The 17,711-nt window shown below is 46.0% G+C and overlaps 1 protein-coding gene and 1 long non-coding RNA gene across 2 annotated transcripts; one reads left to right on the top strand and one right to left on the bottom strand.

The window, feature by feature from the left end:
* Nucleotides 1-5,634: 5,634 nt before the first annotated feature.
* ST6GALNAC6 (ST6 N-acetylgalactosaminide alpha-2,6-sialyltransferase 6) lies at nucleotides 5,635-16,031 on the top strand. Its single transcript, XM_081339858.1, has 6 exons — nucleotides 5,635-5,770; nucleotides 8,722-8,786; nucleotides 10,202-10,387; nucleotides 12,547-12,944; nucleotides 14,079-14,186; nucleotides 14,283-16,031. The coding sequence occupies exons 2-6, from the start codon at nucleotides 8,772-8,774 to the stop codon at nucleotides 14,470-14,472; spliced, it is 897 nt and encodes a 298-aa protein (XP_081195984.1). The 5' UTR covers nucleotides 5,635-5,770; nucleotides 8,722-8,771; the 3' UTR covers nucleotides 14,473-16,031.
* On the bottom strand, nucleotides 11,594-12,255 carry LOC308674958. The gene is made up of 2 exons (XR_014028012.1): nucleotides 12,194-12,255; nucleotides 11,594-12,062 (listed from the first exon to the last, which is right to left on the bottom strand). It is a non-coding gene; the product is annotated as an uncharacterized lncRNA (long non-coding RNA).
* Nucleotides 16,032-17,711: the final 1,680 nt, after the last annotated feature.

Here is a 17,711-nt window from a genome sequence, read left to right as displayed (position 1 = left end):
TGGGATGGGAACAGACCACCTTTTTTTGGAAGTTCAGAACAAGCGAAACAAGACGTGGAGTTGTGGAATGTGGAATTGGCAAGCATCCTGTCTTTTGGTCAACACCCCCTCCCAAAAATAATAATAAAAAAAATCTGCTATTCGGGAACCTCTAGTAAAGCAGCCAGCCTTCACTCTCTGGACTAAGACAATTTTTTAAACAATGCTGTTTGTGAAAACTGCATTTTTACAAGTGTGGGCTATAAATGCCTTTGCTTTTTTTTTAAATTAAAAAAAAATCCTAATATTATCCCTTGGTAACCCGTGCAGAGATCTACCGGAAGTGATCTCGGGCTACTATGGCAACTGAATTTTGGAGGGCAGAAGAGGTTGTATACCAAATCCTTTTTTGAAATAGGAAAAAGAGCTTTTTCTTACACATTGCTTAATTACACGTCTGAACAGGCTGCCAGATCCAGGAAAAAGGGTGAATTCAGAATTCCTGGGTGAAAATCCAGATGGCTTATGGTGACTTCAGCAAACAGGGCTTGCTCTGTCTGCTTGGCACGGTTTGGTATAAATCCATGCCCAGGATGATCACTTGACTATGAGCCAGCAGTGTGCAGCTGCAGCCAAAAAAGCTAACACAATCCTGGGTTGTACAAATAGAGGCATAGAATCAAGATCACATGAGGTATTAGTAACCGCTTTATAAAACCCCAGTGAGGCCACATCTGGAATACTGCAGCCAATTTTGGTCACCATATCACAAAAAAAGATGTTGAGAGTTTGGGAAAAAAAATTCAGAGAAGAGCAACTAAGATGATTAAAGGCATGGAGACTAAAACATATGAAGAACAGGCTGCGGAACTTGGGTTTGGCTAGGCTAAAGAAAAGAAGGAATAGGAGTGACATGATAGCAGTGTTTTAGGATTTGAGGGGCTGCCCCAAAGAAGAAAGGGTCAAACTATTCTCCAAAGCACCTGAAGACAAGACAAGAAACCATTGATGGAAACTGATCAAAGAGAGAAGCAACCTGGAATGAAGGAGACACGTCCTGACAGTGAGGACAATTAACCAGTGGAACAGCTTACCACCAGAAATCGTGGGTGCTCCATCACTGGAGGTTTTTAGAAGAGACTGGAAAATCACCTGTCTGAGATGGCGTAGGTCTCCTGCTTGAGCAGGGGGCTGGACTAGAAGACCTCCAAGGTCCCTTCCTACTCTACTCTACTCTACTCTACTCTACTCTACTCTACTCTACTCTACTCTACTCTACTCTATTCTATTCTATTCTATTCTATTCTATTCTATTCTATTCTATTCTATTCTGTTCTACTCTATTCCCCATTCCATTAATTCTATTCTATTCTATTCTATTCTATTCTATTCTATTCTATTCTATTCTATTCTATTCTATTCTATTCTATTCTATTCTATTCTATTCTATTCTATTCTATTCTATTCTATTCTATTCTATTCCATTCCATTCTATTCTATTTCCTTAATTCTATTCTATTCTATTCTATTCTATTCTATTCTATTCTATTCTATTCTATTCTATTCTATTCTATTCTATTCTATTCTATTCTATTCTATTCTATTCTATTCTATTCTATTCTATTCTATTCTATTCTATTCTAAAATCCTTTTCTCCAAGCAGAAAAAGAACTGAAGACCTGGGAACAGCCTGGCCATCTTCTCTACACGTCCCTGTCAGCTGCCATCCTTTGGAAGGAAAAGTCTTCCGCATTCCCTTTTGGAAAGCTGCTGAAATTGGATCAGGGCACAGCAGGAGGAAGAGGAGGAGGAGGAGAGGAAAGGGGGAAGCAGAGAGAAAAAGACACACGCTAGGACCCAGCAAACTTCTGCCTTCCAGGTTTTCTCGCTGGATGTTCTACAGCCTTCTCAGAGATGCACTGCCCTTAAAACAGGAGTCCAGCTTTCAGGGGTTGAGGGGGGTCAGAGGAGAGACCCAACCCCACCTCTGCTTCCTGGAATTTGGAGCTAACCTGGAGACACTCCCGAACCCCCCAAATGCCAGCTTGCTCTTTCCCCTTTTAAATCCTCCGCTCCTTGGAAAACCGGGTGGCTGCACCAGCGGGGTAAGTTAACCCCTCCCGGGCCATGCCCAGCAGACTGGATTTGGGGGGGGAGGGGTTAGGAAGGGGAAAAACCCTACTGGAGGAAGCTGGGGGACCCCCAACAGATCCTGGCATCCCTCTAGCCGGTCTGATTTGTTCTCCACCCCCAGTTGGAAAAAAAAGCATCAGGATAGTTGATCCCCAATTTTCAGGAGTGGCAGGCAAGGGATGTTGGGAGAAGAGGCGCCGTTTGCAGCTGAAAAAGCCTTTAAAAACAGGGGGGGGTGGCCCTCCAAACCCCCCTCCCCCCTTTTGCAATATTTAGAATTCAGAAGAAAAAGGAGGCACGGAGATGCCAAGGGCAAGGGAGGCCCGGTTGGGTTGGATGCCCGAAGCATGTTGGGGTGAGGAAGCCAGGCGAGTCCCAATGATTGGGGTACGGCCCTGCCTGTCTCCCCTTGGCCCAGATCCGGAGATAAAAAAGTCTTTTTGGGCAGTGGCTGGGCGTGCTTTTTTTGTTTTTTTTTGACGGCCTCGGTGAAAAACAAGACAAGAGCTGCCCCGGCATTTCCTGGCAGGCTTAAGGGCCGGGGGGGGGAGGGGGGAGGCCTCCCCCACTCTCTTCCGAGAACCAGCAGCTTGGCTTAAGATGGATGCTGGATGGCAGTGAGCTTGGCCAGAATAATCTGTTCCTCCTGAGCCAAATCCAGTATGTTCTGCTTCAAGGGGTTGATTGATTCCCCCCCCCCAGGAACAATGTGGGTCTTGTTCAGTTAAAGTTCAGCTGACCAGAGAGAAGAGATTGTGATATTCCTATTATTTTTATGGTTTCTATTCTTTCCTTCCTTCTTTCCTTCCTTTTGGCTCTCTCTCTCTCTTTCTTTCTCTCCTACTCCTTCTTTCTTTCTTTTTCTTTCATTCTTTCTTTTCTCTTTTTCTCCCTTCCACCTGCCTGCCTTCTTTCCTTCCTTCCTTTCCCCTTCTCTGCCCTTCCTCTCCTTCCTTCCTTCCTTCCTTTTGGCTCTCTCTCTCTTTCTTTCTCTCCTACGCTTTTTCGTTCATTCTTTCAATTTCTTTCTTTCTTTTTCTTTCATTCTTCCTTCCCTTTGACCTTCCACCTGCCTCCCTTCTTTCCTTCCTTCCTTTCCCCTTCTCTGCCCTTCCTCTCTTTCCTTCCTTCTTCTTTCTCTTTCTCTCTTTCTTTCTCTTGCCTGGCCTTCTTGCAAACTGGACTTCCCAATGTATATGTGGGAATCCTCCCTCTCTGTGTGTGTTTACACACATCCCTACGTCTTGACTACTCACAACTTCCACACGTTCGCTCCTTGGCTGCCATCAGCCACCAATATCCTTGGATCAGGGCCCAAACCAATAAACCCTAACCCCAAAGGTTTGCTGGGACTTTTGTGCAAAAAATGTGTTTGTATTCGGACAGTTTCTGGGGGCAGAGATAAACCATGGATAGCTTGTGTATCATTGTTAGGTTGAGCCATAGCTGGTTTGTATGCAGCAAATTCACATTCTGAATGCTGTTTAAACTCGGAACTTGCCTTTTCTTGCTGCAGTTTTCTGGATTTGACCCAAAAGGCACATTATGTTAGCCAGGTCTTCCTCCACCCCACCCCACCCTTTTTTTTTTTTTGCAAAATATGAATAGGTGCCAATCAGAAAGATATTCCTTAAACATGGCATCAGGCAATTCTGAGTCATTAGCTCTCTCTGGAAATGAAAACTGAATTAAAAGCATCACTCAGACTTGGCTCGCATCACCTGAATAAATCAGACAAAGGAATTAGAAGAAAAAAATTGATGGGAAAGGGGACTGCAATGCCCATTATCCTTAATTAACTGCAGCCCTACTTTTGGGGAAACTGCCATGGGCTCCCCAAACTTCTGAAGTTTTTCTGTTTTGGGGGGGGCTTTTTTGGAGGAGGGGGCGGACAATGGTAATGAAGAGGTTAAAGGTGGTTTTATTTTATTTTCAAGCAGGAATTTATGAAGCCAGTTTCCTCACTGCCTTCTGGTTAAAAAAAAGAAAAGAAATCAAATCAAAATTGTGGATTGATGGGATGGGAACAGACCCCCCCTTTTTTGGGGGGGAGGTTCAGAACAGGCAAGACAAGACATTCCCTTTGACATTTGAAATGTGGAATTGGCAAGCATCGTGTAGTTTGGTCAACCCCCCTTCCCAAAATAAAATAAAATAAATATCTGCTATTCGGGAACCTCTAATCAGCACCCAGCCTTCCATCTCTGGACCAAGAGAATTTTTAAAACAATGCTGTTTGTGAAAACTGCATTTTTACAAGTGTGGGCTATAAATGCCTTTGCTTTTTTTTTTTAAAAAAATTTAAAAAATTCCTAAGATTTTCCCTTGGTAAACCTATTTTAACCGGTGCAGAGATCTACCGAAAGTGATCTCAGGCTAATACGGCAACCAAATTTGGGGGGGGGGGGCGAGGAGGGGGGTATACCAAATCCTTTTTTTTTTTAAATTCCATTTATATCCCGCCCTTCTCCGAAGACTCAGGGCGGCTTACAAGCTTAGCAGTAGGAAGTAGGAAAGTAGGAAAAAGAGCTTTTTCTTACACATTTCCCAAATTCTTCCAACAGCCGTTCCTGCTTCTAGAGGCAAGTCATTCCACTTCTGGAGGCAAGCCGTCCCACTGACTAATTGTTCCAACCCCTTAGTTCGAGGAGAGAAGCAACCTAGAACTAAGGATAAATTTCCTGACAGTGAGAACAATTAACCAGTGGAACGGCTTGCCACCAGAAGTTGTGGGTGCTCCAACACTGGAGGTTTTTAAGAAGAGACTGGACAGCCATTGGTCTGGAATGGGATAGGGTCTCCTGCCTGAGCAGGGGGTCGGACTAGATGACCTCCAAGGTCTCTTCCAACGCTGTTATTCTATTAATCAGTGGAACAACTTGCCTCCAGAATGCCAGCTTGGTCTTAGCCCTTTTAACTCCTCCGCTCCTTCGAAAACCAGGTGGCTGGACCACCGGGTAAATTAAATTAACCCCTCCCAGTCCTTATTATTTCTATTTTATTTATTATTATTATTATTATTATTATTATTATTATTATTATTATTATTATTATTATTATTATTATTATTATTATTATTATTTCTGTTTCTATTTCAATTATTTCCTTCCTTTTCCCTCTGTCTCTCTTTCTTTCTCACTTATTTTTCCTCTTTCTTCTCTTTCTTTCTTCTTTCTTTCTTTTTCCAATAGGGTGTCGTATTACAGCAGGGGGTTGGATTTGAAGACCTCCAAGATCCCACCTGTATGATTTATGTTAGTTATTCCTTCCTTCCTTCCCTCCCTCCTTCCCCTCCTCTTTCTTTCTTTCTCTCTCTCCCTCCCTCTTTTCTTTCTTTCTTTCTTTCTTCTTTCTTTCTTCCTTCCTTCCTTCCTTCCTTCCTTCCTTCCTTCCTTCCTTCCTTCCTTCCTTCCTTCCTTCCTTCCTTTCCTTTTTGCTTGAGCATAAGCCTAGCACCCATCCTGACATGCACCATGGTTATTCCACAGCTCTGCTTGCAAGTTCTCTCTCTGGACCCCAGCAGTGATGTGAGACTCAGAGAAAAAAATCCAGACCCATGGAAGACCGATCTGGAAGACAGAAATGGCGCCGTCGACACGAAGGAAAAGGCCCTCCTCGCTGTGCCCCCACTTTCGCTCAAAGGAGACATCCTGCCACGGTAAATGAGGGGGCGGGGGTTTGTCCCCACCTTCCTCCAGATTATTTTTCCTTTTGAATAGAATAGAATAGAATAGAATAGAATAGAATAGAATAGAATAGAATAGAATAGAATAGAATAGAATAGAATAGAATAGAATAGAATAGAATAGAATAGAATAGAATAGAATAGAATCTGGAAGGGACCTTGGAGGTCTTCTAGTCCAGCCCCCTGCTCAAGCAGGAGACCTACGCCATCTCAGACAGGTGATTTTCCAGTGTCTTCTTAAAGATCTCCAGAGATGGAATGCCCACGATTTCTGGTGGCAAGCAGTTCCACTGGTTAATTGTCCTCACTGTCAGGAAATTTATCCTTAGTTCTAGGTTGCTTCTCTCTCTTTGATCAGATTCCATCCGTTGCTTCTTGTCTTGTCTTCAGAATAGCTTGACCCCCCTCTTCCTTGTGGCAGCCCCTCAGATCCTGGAATGCTGCTATCGTGTCTCCCCTATTTCTTCTTTTCTTTAGACTGGCCAAACCCAAGTCCCGCAGCCCTTCTTCATATGTTTGGGTCTCCAGGCCTTTGCTCTTCTCTGAATTTTTTATTCCAAACTCTCAACATCTTTTTTTTGTGATAGGGTGACCAAAATTGGCTGCAGTATTCCTGGTGTGGTCTCACTAGGGTTTTATAAAGCTGTAGTAGTAGTAATAGTAATAATAGTAATAGTAATAATAGTAATAATAATAATAATAATAATAATAATAATAATAATAATAATAATAATAATAATAATAATAATAATAATAATAATACACACTGTGTGTGTGTGTGTGTGTAGTCTGAAATGATATAGGGTTTCCTGCCTGAGCAGGGGGTTGGACTAGATGACCTCCAATATCCCTTCCAAATTTACTATTATGATTATACATATACATATACATACACACACACACACACACACACACATATATATTAAAGGTAAAGGTTCCCCCGCACATGCGTGCTAGTCGTTTCCAACTCTAGGGGCCGGTGCTCATCTCCATTTCAAAGCCGAAGAGCCAGCGCTTGTCCGAGGACATCTCCGTGGTCACGTGGCCGGCATGACTAGACGCCAAAAGCGCACGGAACACTGTTACCTTCCCACCGGAGTGCTCCCTATTTTTCTACTTGCATTTTTACGTGCTTTCAAACTGCTAGGTTGGCAGAAGCTGGGACGAGTAACAGGTGCTCACTCTGCTACGCGGCACTCGGGATTCGACCCGAGTCAAATATATATATATAAATATAAAATATATTCCAAAATATAAATATAAAATATATTCCAAAGCTCCTGCAATATACCCAGTTTGGCCTTTGAGGAAAAATGGTTAAATATGCTCCCTTCTCCCCTCTGTGACTTCAATCCAAGGAGAAAGATTATGCCTTTTATTTCTTCGTGACAAGATACTTTTATTTCTTGTTCGGCAGAGATTGCCTAAAGGAGACAGGGATTACCCAGAGAAACTCAGATAACAAAGTTAATCCAAATTGATCATTTTGTCCCTTGGACTTTCTCCTCACTGCTAGCCTTGTGTTTGCCCATACTTCCCTCTCTCCCTCCCTCCCTTCACGGAAAATTAGTGTATTTCTCCATTCGCTGCCAGGGAGCAGAGCTCAAACAAAACGATCTCTGCTTCCATTTGGATCTCAGAAAGCAAGAAGGAAAATGCCCATTTCTGGCTGGAGATGCCAATATTTTAGGTACTTCGGGATAAAGTATTAGGGGTTTTCCTGAGTGTTAAGCCACAACTTGGCACTGTGCTCCGAAACCATGCTTTTGTATGGTTCGTTCCAACCGACTGAAGCGCTGCTCATTCTTTTTCTGCCATTTTTCAAGCTGGGACCCTGAAGGCCCGAGAAATAATCTTTGCCGGAAAGGTTGATTTAAGGTAGTGTAATTGAGAAAGGAAAGGCAAGGAGTGGTTTGAGTTTGGGAGCCTCCGAGAGTTGCTTACAAGATCGAAGGGCTATAGAGACGGTTTAAGTAAATGGGAGCAGACCCTGAAACGGTGTTTTATGCAGGGCTCAAACTCACCCGCGTTTGATCAGCCTGCAAATCAGTGCAAAATATCACCCCCCAATTCCTTTCAAAGGAATTCATTTCTTCTTGGACAAAATGAAATGGTATTTTTAACTTGAGCCAGAAAATTGTTTTTAACAGAATAACCGAGTTGTAAGGGACCTTGGAGGTCTTCTAGTCCAACACTCTGTGTGTGTGTGTGTGTGTGTGTGTGTGTGTGTACGTATATGTGTGTTTGTGTGTGTGTGTGTATAGAGAGAGAGATATGAATAGAGATAGATAGATAGATAGATAGATAGATAGATAGATAGATAGATAGATAGATAGATAGATAGATAGATACATAGATAGATAGATAGACAGACACAGACATAGATAGATAGATAGACACAGACATAGATAGATAGATAGATAGATAGATAGATAGATAGATAGATAGATAGATAGATAGATAGATAGATAGATAGATAGATAGATAGATAGATGATAGAGATAAGAAGGGAGGGAAGGAGGCAGGCAGATACAGAGATAGATAGATACTTAGACAGATGATGATAGAGTACTGTAGATAGATAGAGTAGATAAATTAGATAGATAGATAGATAGATAGATAGATAGATAGATAGAGATAGATAGATAGATAGATAGAGAGAGAGAGAGAGAGAGAGAGAGAGAGAGAGAGACGGATGGACGGACGGATGGATAGATAGATAGGCAGATGGGCAGAAAGACAGAGAAACAGAGAGAGAGAGAGAGACATAGGTAATCAACATAGATAGATGACAGATTAGAGAAAGAGAGAGAGAGAGGTTGAGTGGTTAGAGTGATAGAATGAATGAAAGACAAAGGGATTCTAAGGTTTGAAGACAAACCTGGCGTTCTGGAGGTGACTTTGTGTCTTTCGCTTTAATCCAGGTGGTCGGGCTAGAGTGACTGAGTTTCCACCCTAAACTTCGGACACCACAATGAAAAACCACAAGGTAGGAATTTTTGCAAGGATGCACTCAGCTCCTACCGCCCTGCTCCTGGATGTGTGGTTTAAATGGGACAGTGGTGCAAACTGCGGCCGAATGCTTTTTTTTTTCCCCAATCACCATAGTTTGCAAAATGCAAAATTTGATTATTTACGACCAGCCATTGGGGCTGGAATTTCCAGGCAGGGGACAAAGGGACCCAGTTTTCCTGCCATTTATTTTTTTTTGGCCAGGGCAGTTAAGCAAATCCCTGCTTAAACTCTTAATCTGTTGTTAATTGAATCATTTGGTCGTAAAGCGAATCCATCTTCCCCCCGTTGACTTTGCTGGTGGGTAGGAGAAGAAAGAGATAACTCCTTTCCCGCCCGCCCCCCCCCCCGATCTGGCCCAGAAAATTCCTAATAGCTAATCCTCCCCACCCCACCCCACCCAAGGCTGGGGCTGATGGGGCTTGGAGTCCAGCTCCTTTGGAGAGAGAGTGAGAGTCAGAAAGGGGAGGGACAGAGAAGGGTGGGGCGGCAGAACGAGTAAAGAGCAAAATGCAAAAAAAAAAAGAGAGAGAGAGGACAGCCATGAATTTGAAGTGCATTGGCAGGGGGAAATTGGGGCAAAGGACTCTGTCCCCCATCATCTTTTCTTGGAAGGTGAGATTTCTAGCAGGAGCCCCCCCCACCTTCCCCAGAATATAAAGAGGAGGGGAGGGGGGGGAATTTCCATCTGCCCGGGGTTAAAACAGGTCTTGCAAAATGTAACTCCTCTGCTGCATGCATTCTCTTTGCAAAGTTTTCTTTCTAGGCAGCGAAGGGTTAGGGGTTATTCTGACTTTTATGGGTCTTGTGGTCCAGGAAATAGACAGACCTTGGGAGGGTGTGTGTGTGTGTGTGTGTTAGAAAGCCCCTCCCTGTAGGGCTTGTGTGTGTGTGTTTCCCCCCCCCTCCCAAACCCATCAAGCTTGGGCTGAAAGGCCTGTTCAATTTCGAGTGAATTTTCGGCCTGTTTTTACCCTTCTCGACAGAAGCAACAAGGGTGAAGATGTAACTTTTGTCCTGTTTGTTTATATATATGTGTGTGTGTGTGTGTGTGTGTGTGTGTGTGTATGTATATATATATGTATATATATAAACCTCCCCCCTCTATCGATTTACCATTAAAAGGTGGCTCCATCGCAACAGGGAGAAAGTTTATTTATAAGCCAAATGGGCGTTTGCAAAAGTTCAGGCTGAGAGACAGTAGAAGGCTGCCCAAAGCGAAATGCGTCAAACCTTCGCAAACGTTGGAACGAAAACTGCGAGCGGGAAGGAGGGGGGGGAGGGAAACGCAAACAGGTTTGTCTTCTTGGCTGACCTCCTCCTGATCACCGGGTGGTCTCTTTTCCCTTGTCTGTCTGTCTCTCTCTCTCTCTCTCGTCTCGGCGCCTGCAGAGCCCCCACGCCGTGGTCCTGGTGATTCTCTTCGCCTTGTTCATGCTGCTGATCATTTACAATTCCAACAGCCGGAACGAAGGCGGCCTCCTCCGTTACGCCGCTCCCCGGAGCAAGACCCCGTTGCCCTCCAGCCTCAAGAAGTGGAGGGTGAAAGGCGAATACCTGCCTGTCTCTGGAGGGAAGGTAGGGGGTGGGTTGGGGTCACCACCACCCCCGCCCCGTTGTGGGAAAGGGAGATTCTCTGGCCTGCCAGCTTTAGCAGGGGGCAGGGGGTCTCCCGAGTTCTAGCCAGGTCAGAGGGATTTTCTGCCCAAGGCGTCTCAACGACCTGGAGAAGTTTATTCGTCTTCTGGATGTCAACAAGCAAAGAAAGGATGGTGGTTTTCTTATTCCGGGGGTAATTTTAAGGGATGGGGCTTCCCAAATCTGGATTTTGAAAGGGTCAAAGGGGCCAAATGACTTGTCCTTCTCCTCCATCTTCTCCTCCTCTGTCTCCTTCTCTTTCTCTCCTTCTCCTTCTCCCTTTTGACAACTCTTTCTCCTTCTTCTCCCTTTTTCATCTCCTACCACTCCTCGTTCTGTCTCCTCCTTCTCCTTTTTCACTTCTTCTCCATCTTCTCCTCCTCCTTCTGTCTCCTTCTCTTTCTCTCCTTCTCATTCTCCCTTTTGACAACTCTTTCTCCTTCTTCTCCCTTTTTCATCTCCTACCACTCCTCGTTCTGTCTCCTCCTTCTCCTTTTTCACTTCTTCTTCTCCATCTTCTCCTCCTCCTCCTCCTCCTCCTCTGTCTCCTTCTCTTTCTCTCCTTCTCCTCCTTTTTGACAACTCATTCTCCTTCTCCCTTTTTCATCTCCTACCTCTCCTCGTTCTGTCTCCTCCTTCTCCTTTTTCACTTCTTCTTCTCCATCTTCTCCTCCTCCTCCTCCTCCTCTGTCTCCTTCTCTTTCTCTCCTTCTCCTTCTCCTTTTTGACAACTCATTCTCCTTCTCCCTTTTTCATCTCCTACCTCTCCTCGTTCTGTCTCCTCCTTCTCCTTTTTCACTTCTTCTCCATCTTCTCCTCCTCCTTCTCCTCCTCTGTCTCCTTCTCTTTCTCTCCTTCTCCTTCTCCTTTTTGACAACTCATTCTCCTTCTCCCTTTTTCATCTCCTACCTCTCCTCGTTCTGTCTCCTCCTTCTCCTTCTTCACTTCTTCTCCATCTTCTCCTCCTCCTCCTGTCTCCTTCTCTTTCTCTCCTTCTCCTTCTCCCTTTTGACAACTCTTTCTCCTTCTTCTCCCTTTTTCATCTCTTACCACTCCTCGTTCTGTCTCCTCCTTCTCCTTTTCGCTTCTTCTCCATCTTCTCTTCCTCCTTCTGTCTCCTTCTCTTTCTCTCCTTCTCATTCTCCCTTTTGACAACTCTTTCTCCTTCTTCTCCCTTTTTCATCTCCTACCACTCCTCGTTCTGTCTCCTCCTTCTCCTTTTTCACTTCTTCTTCTCCATCTTCTCCTCCTCCTCCTCCTCCTCTGTCTCCTTCTCTTTCTCTCCTTCTCCTTCTCCTTTTTGACAACTCATTCTCCTTCTCCCTTTTTCATCTCCTACCTCTCCTCGTTCTGTCTCCTCCTTCTCCTTTTTCACTTCTTCTTCTCCATCTTCTCCTCCTCCTCCTCCTCCTCTGTCTCCTTCTCTTTCTCTCCTTCTCCTTCTCCTTTTTGACAACTCATTCTCCTTCTCCCTTTTTCATCTCCTACCTCTCCTCGTTCTGTCTCCTCCTTCTCCTTCTTCACTTCTTCTCCATCTTCTCCTCCTCCTCCTCTGTCTCCTTCTCTTTCTCTCCTTCTCCTTCTCCCTTTTGACAACTCTTTCTCCTTCTTCTCCCTTTTTCATCTCCTACCACTCCTCGTTCTGTCTCCTCCTTCTCCTTCTTCACTTCTCCTCCTCCTTCTCTGTCTCCTTCTCTTTCTCTCCTTCTCCTTCTCCCTTTTGACAACTCCTCTTCCTCCATCTACTCCCCCTCTTCTTCATTTCCTCCTTTTTTCACGTCTCCTTCCCTTTCTCTGTCTTCTTCTCCTTCTCATTGTCCATCTCCTCCTCCTCCTGTTCTTCTCTTCCTCCTCTTCCTCCCTTCCTCCCATTCCTTCTTCTTCTACTTTTCTCTTCTCCCTTTCCACCACTCCTCCTCCTCCTTCTCCTCTTCCTCCTTCCCCAATTCTTCCTCCCACCCCTTCTTCCTCCTCCGTTTTCCTCTTCTTCCCCTCTCTCTTCTTGGCTCTCTCTTCTTTTTTTTCTCCTCCTTCTCCGGGATTGTCGAAGCCAAAGCAGCTTCTCTCCTTGCTCCAACCTGGTTACTTTCTACCCCCAGCCCTTAGACCGTCACTGCGATCAGTGCGTTCTCATAACCAGTTCCAGTCATCTGCTGGGCAGCAAGCTGGGCGAAGTCATCGACCAGACCGAATGCACCATTCGCATGAACGACGCGCCCACCACGGGCTTCTCGGAGGACGTGGGGAACAAGACCACCTTCCGCGTCGTCGCTCATTCCAGCGCCTTCCGGGTCCTGAAGAGGCCGCAGGAGTTCGTCAACAAGACCCCCGAGAACATCTTGATTTTCTGGGGTCCCCCCCTCAAGATGCAGAAGAGCATCGTCAAGCTCATTGAACGGGTCGGCCTCAGCTTCCCCAACATGAGCGCCTTCGTGGCTTCCCCTACGCGCATGCAGCAGTTTGACGACTTGTTCCACAAGGAGACGGGCAAGGACAGGTGAGCCTGTAGGAGGGAAGGAAGGAAGGCAGGCGGGGTTTTTTACATCCTGAGCCCAGATCCTGCGGAACTCCTAGCCTCGAAGACACCCCGAGCAGATGTCCCAGCGTGGCTGGCCGGTTCCCATAACAGATTCAAGAGAAGAGACTGGTTTTGCTTCTTCTGTGCCCATGTGGTTTGTTCAGTAAAGTTTTATACTTTAAATAATGTCCCCGGGTGGAGAGAGAGAGAGAGAGAGAGAGAGAGAGAGAGAGAGAGAGAGAGAGAGAGAGAGAGAGAGAGAGAGAGATGATAGATAAATAGGTAGAGATAGATGATAGATATAGATAGATGACAGATAGATAGACAGACAGACAGATGATAGATTGATAGTAGATAGATGATAGATAACTAGATAGGTTGGTATAGATGTTAGATAGATTTGTAGAGATAGATTGATAGAGATAGATGATAAATAGGTAGATATAGATGATAGATAGATAGATGATAGAAAGATTGATAGATAGATGATAGATTGTTAGAGATAGATTGATAGAGATAAATAGGTAGATATAGATGATAGATTTATACAGATAGATAGATACAGTACATAGATAGATAGATAGAGATTGATATAGACAGATGATAGATTGACAGAGACAGATAGATGATAGACAGATAGGTAGATATAGAGGATAGATTTATACAGATAGATAGAGATTGATAGAGATAGATGATAAATAGATGATAGATAGATTATAGATAGACAGACAGACAGACACAGACAGATAGACAGATGTGGATGGATGGAAAGATAGCGATACATAGATGATAGGCATAGATGATCGATTAGAGAGAGGGGGAGAGAGAAAGGGAGAAGTTGAGTTGCAGAGTGACAGAATGAGTTTCTTTTTCTGGATTCGCCAGCTGGACACTTGACCGATGGCCTCTAAGCCAGCACTGAGGAATTCTGGGAGGCGTAGTCCAGACACCCTCAAACTGCCAAGCTTGAGGAACTCTGACCTAGCCACGCTGAGCCTTGGCGAAAGGCAAACAAAAACCTCTTCCTTTCCTCCTCCTGCTGTCTCACCACCCCAAAAAGGAAATGTCGAAAATATTTCCTTTCCTTCACTGCTTTCCTCCGCCCTTCCTCAGGCAGACCTCACGGTCGTGGCTGAGCACCGGCTGGTTTACCATGGTGATCGCCGTCGAGTTGTGCGACAAACTCCACGTTTACGGGATGGTGCCTCCCAGCTACTGCACGTAAGTTGCCCCGGGCCTGCTTCCAAGGCTGGGGAGGAGGTGTGTGTGGGGGGGATCCCCCCTTGCTCGGCCTCACCTGGCCTTTCTCCCCGCTAGCAAGAAGACCCCTCCTCACCGGTTGCCCTACCACTACTACGAACCGAAAGGACCGGACGAATGCACCACGTACATCCGGAATGAACACAGCCACAAAGGGAACCACCACCGGTTCATCACCGAGAAACGGGTCTTCGCTAGATGGGCTAACCTGTACAACATCACTTTCTCCCACCCCGAGTGGGAATAGGGCCACGAGGAGACCACACAAGTGCCAAAAAACCGGGATCCCGCAGGCGCCCCACCCACCCTAGCTGGGCCTGGCTAGCAGACTCTGGATGTTTTTTTTAGCTTTCCCATCATGCCACAGAGGAGCGCCTTGGGGCACGGTGGGAAATTAGAAGTCTGAGGATCTCACAGCTGGGTGGAAGCCCATCTCAACCCCGTTGTAAAAGTTGCTTCTAGGTGGAGCTCGGTGGAAAGCTGTCCGAGAGATATTTTTTTTCCCCTCTCTCTCTCTGGTTCCTGGACGGCTGTGTTATTACCCATCATGCCACAGAGGAGCGCCTTGGGGCATGGTGGGAAATTAGAAGTCTGAGGATCCCACAGCTGGATGGAAACCCATCCGAGTTGCTTTTAGTTGGATGCTTAGCAGTTGGTAAGTTCTCCAAGACAGATTTTTTTTCTCTCTCTCTCTGGTTCTTTTTCGCTGCCTTGTTCGACTTTATAGAGACTTGATCCTGGAACGGTGGGGTGGGGGGCGCCCTCCAGATCTACGGACTCCAACTCCCATTATCCCCAGCCAACTCGCTCAGGATCAGGGAAGAGGAGACTTGTGCGGCCTCACCATCTGCTTAGCTGCCCTCGACTCCTCTGGCTTGACCTGCTTAGTCCCCCACCCCACCCCCAAAGGTGTTATCTATTTATTTTATTTTTTTAAGAGAGGGGGCCACTGGGCAAAACCTCCACTCCCACAGCTGGGCAGGATGGGAGTTGTAATCTTGGGGCATCAGGGCGGGGGGGGGGAGAGCAAGCGTTGTGCTGCTCTTTATTTATTTATTTATTCCCTTTCCCTGCGAGAGAAAAAATTAAATTAAATTAAATTAAATTTAAAATAAAGAGCAGGGGGAAGGCGAGAAGCAGCCCTCCGGCGGTCATCTAATCCATCTGGGCCAGGGGAAGGCGACCTTGGCTTTTTTTTTTGTTTAATGACTCGTGGACTTCAACTCCCAGAATTCCTCAGCCAGCCATGGCTCAGCTGGGAAACCTCTCCCTTTCCCCTCCGCATGGCTGGCTCAGGAATTCTGGGAGTTGAAGTCCAGGAGTCACAAAAGAGCTAAGGTTGCCTACCCCTGCTCTGGGCTCAGGAAAAGAACCCCCCCCAAAAAAGTTTCCGAAGGGCTTTCCTACCTACTGCTGAGCAAGCGGAGAACCCCCCCTTACCTGCGCAGTCAAGGAAAGGGGTGCCCGATTCTATTGTGATCTTACTTTTCTGCTCCACGGTGGGTGCCCAGTGCCCCAGCACCCAGCCAATTCAGGCAGCTTATTCAGCTTGGCAACCCAGCCCTGGCCCCCCCACCCCCCGATTTGCCAGCTTCCCAAATGACTCGATTGGCAAAATTTAATAAGAGAATTGCTCTTTGCATTGTTTCTCCCCCTGTGAAGCCTGGCCCTCCATTCATCTTTCTCAATTCAGCAATTTGTACCTGTTGGCTTGCAATGTCTACTGTCCCACAGCCAGGTTAAAAGATGACACACAAACACACACACACACACACACACACACACAGAGAGAGAGAGAGAGAGAGAGAGAGAGAGAGAGAGAGGGAGGGAGGGAGGGAGGGAGGGAGGGAGAGAGAGAGAGAGAGAGAGAGAGAGAGAGAGAGAGAGAGAGAGAGAGAGAGAGAGAGAGAGAAACCGCCTTTCTGGAGCCCCTTCCTCAAAAGTTTGGTACCAAAGCGATGGCGGTGAGGATGTTTTCGTTTGGATTTTGCACTGTTGCCTTTCCATGCATTCTGAGACGGTTGACCATTTATCGGCCTCTGCCCTTCTTTACTGTTAAGATTGCTTTGACGTGTTTGATGAATCTTAAAGAAGAAACTTTTAATAAACGTTGACTTGGCTAAAAAGGTCTTCCTTTCCCCCCCGCCTCCCCCAAAATATGGATTTTTGTGTGCTTAGGACATTTGATAGAGGGACGCGGTGGCTCAGTGGGTTAGGACGCTGAGCTTGTCGATCAGAAGGTCGGCAGTTTGGCGGGTCGAATCCCGAGTGCCGTGTAGCAGAGTGAGCGCCTGTTACTCGTCCCAGCTTCTGCCAACCTAGCAGTTCGAAAGCACGTAAAAATGCAAGTAGAAAAATAGGGACCACGACAGTGGGAAGGGAACAGTGTTCCGTGTGCCTTTGGCGTCTAGTCATGCCGGCCACATGACCACGGAGACGTCCTCGGACAAGCGCTGGCTCTTCGGCTTTGAAACGGAGATGAGCACCGGCCCCTAGAGTCGGAAACGACGAGCACGCATGTGCGGGGGAACCTTGACCTTTACCTTTTAGGACATTTGATGGCCATAGTACAAGCTAATGCAAACTAAACTTAGAAGAGGACAAAAGGAATAAAAAGAGCATGGAAAAGGAAAGAAGAAAGAAGAAAACAAAAAGAAGGGGAGGGGAGGAAGGAAGGAAGGAAGGAAGGAAGGAAGGAAGGAAGGAAGGAAGGAAGGAAGGAAAGAAGGAAGGAAGGGGAACAATGAATTACACTTAATATTGAAACAGAAAAGAATATAATGAAGGAAAAGAGAAGTATAGGAAGGAAGGAAGGAAGTTCCCAGAATCCCCCTGGATAAGTGTAATGTCCTACACTTTGGGGGCAACATGATAGGATTGCAGCATTACGTCGCCCTAGTATTTTGGTATTGGTATTTATTGCCCTGTTCACCGCCCTGAGTCCTTCAGGAGAAGGGCGGTATACAAATTAAATTAAATAAATAAATAAATAAATAAATAGTCTTTTCTTACACCACCCCCCCCCCCGAGCTGGCACAGTGCCAGGCAAACAGGCCAGGCTTTCTCCCCCGGCACACCTTACGATTCACTTAACCACCAGGCGACTAATCCAACACTGTCCTCCGTTCCCTTAACAAAGGCGGCAAGAAAAAAAACCCGTACAAGGGGGCAAAACTCACCCATCCAATTTCTCTCTCGGGGCCGCATCCATTGGGGGCTCCATTTTGCTCGCCATTGCGAGGGCTGCCTGTTCTTCCCAGCTCACGCTCCTCTGCTCGGCAGAGACGGGGAGGAAAAGAGAATTATTATTATTATTTTTTCCTTTGACCCCTTTTCTCCAAGTCTTCCAGGGCGGTTGTTTCCTCTCTGAGCCACCTGAACACGTGATTTTTCCCAACCGATTTTTGGACAGAGACCAACGGGGGCAGCCAGGAGTCCTGAGCCTGTGGTGCTTCCCATAAAAAGCAGCGGGGGGGGGGGGAAACT

Source organism: Vipera berus, assembly GCF_964194415.1.
Source record: "Vipera berus genome assembly, chromosome: 15".
NCBI classification, from domain to species: Eukaryota; Metazoa; Chordata; class Lepidosauria; order Squamata; family Viperidae; genus Vipera; species Vipera berus.
Note: the sequence above shows the minus strand (reverse complement) of the source record. Positions and strands in the feature narration are given on the sequence as shown.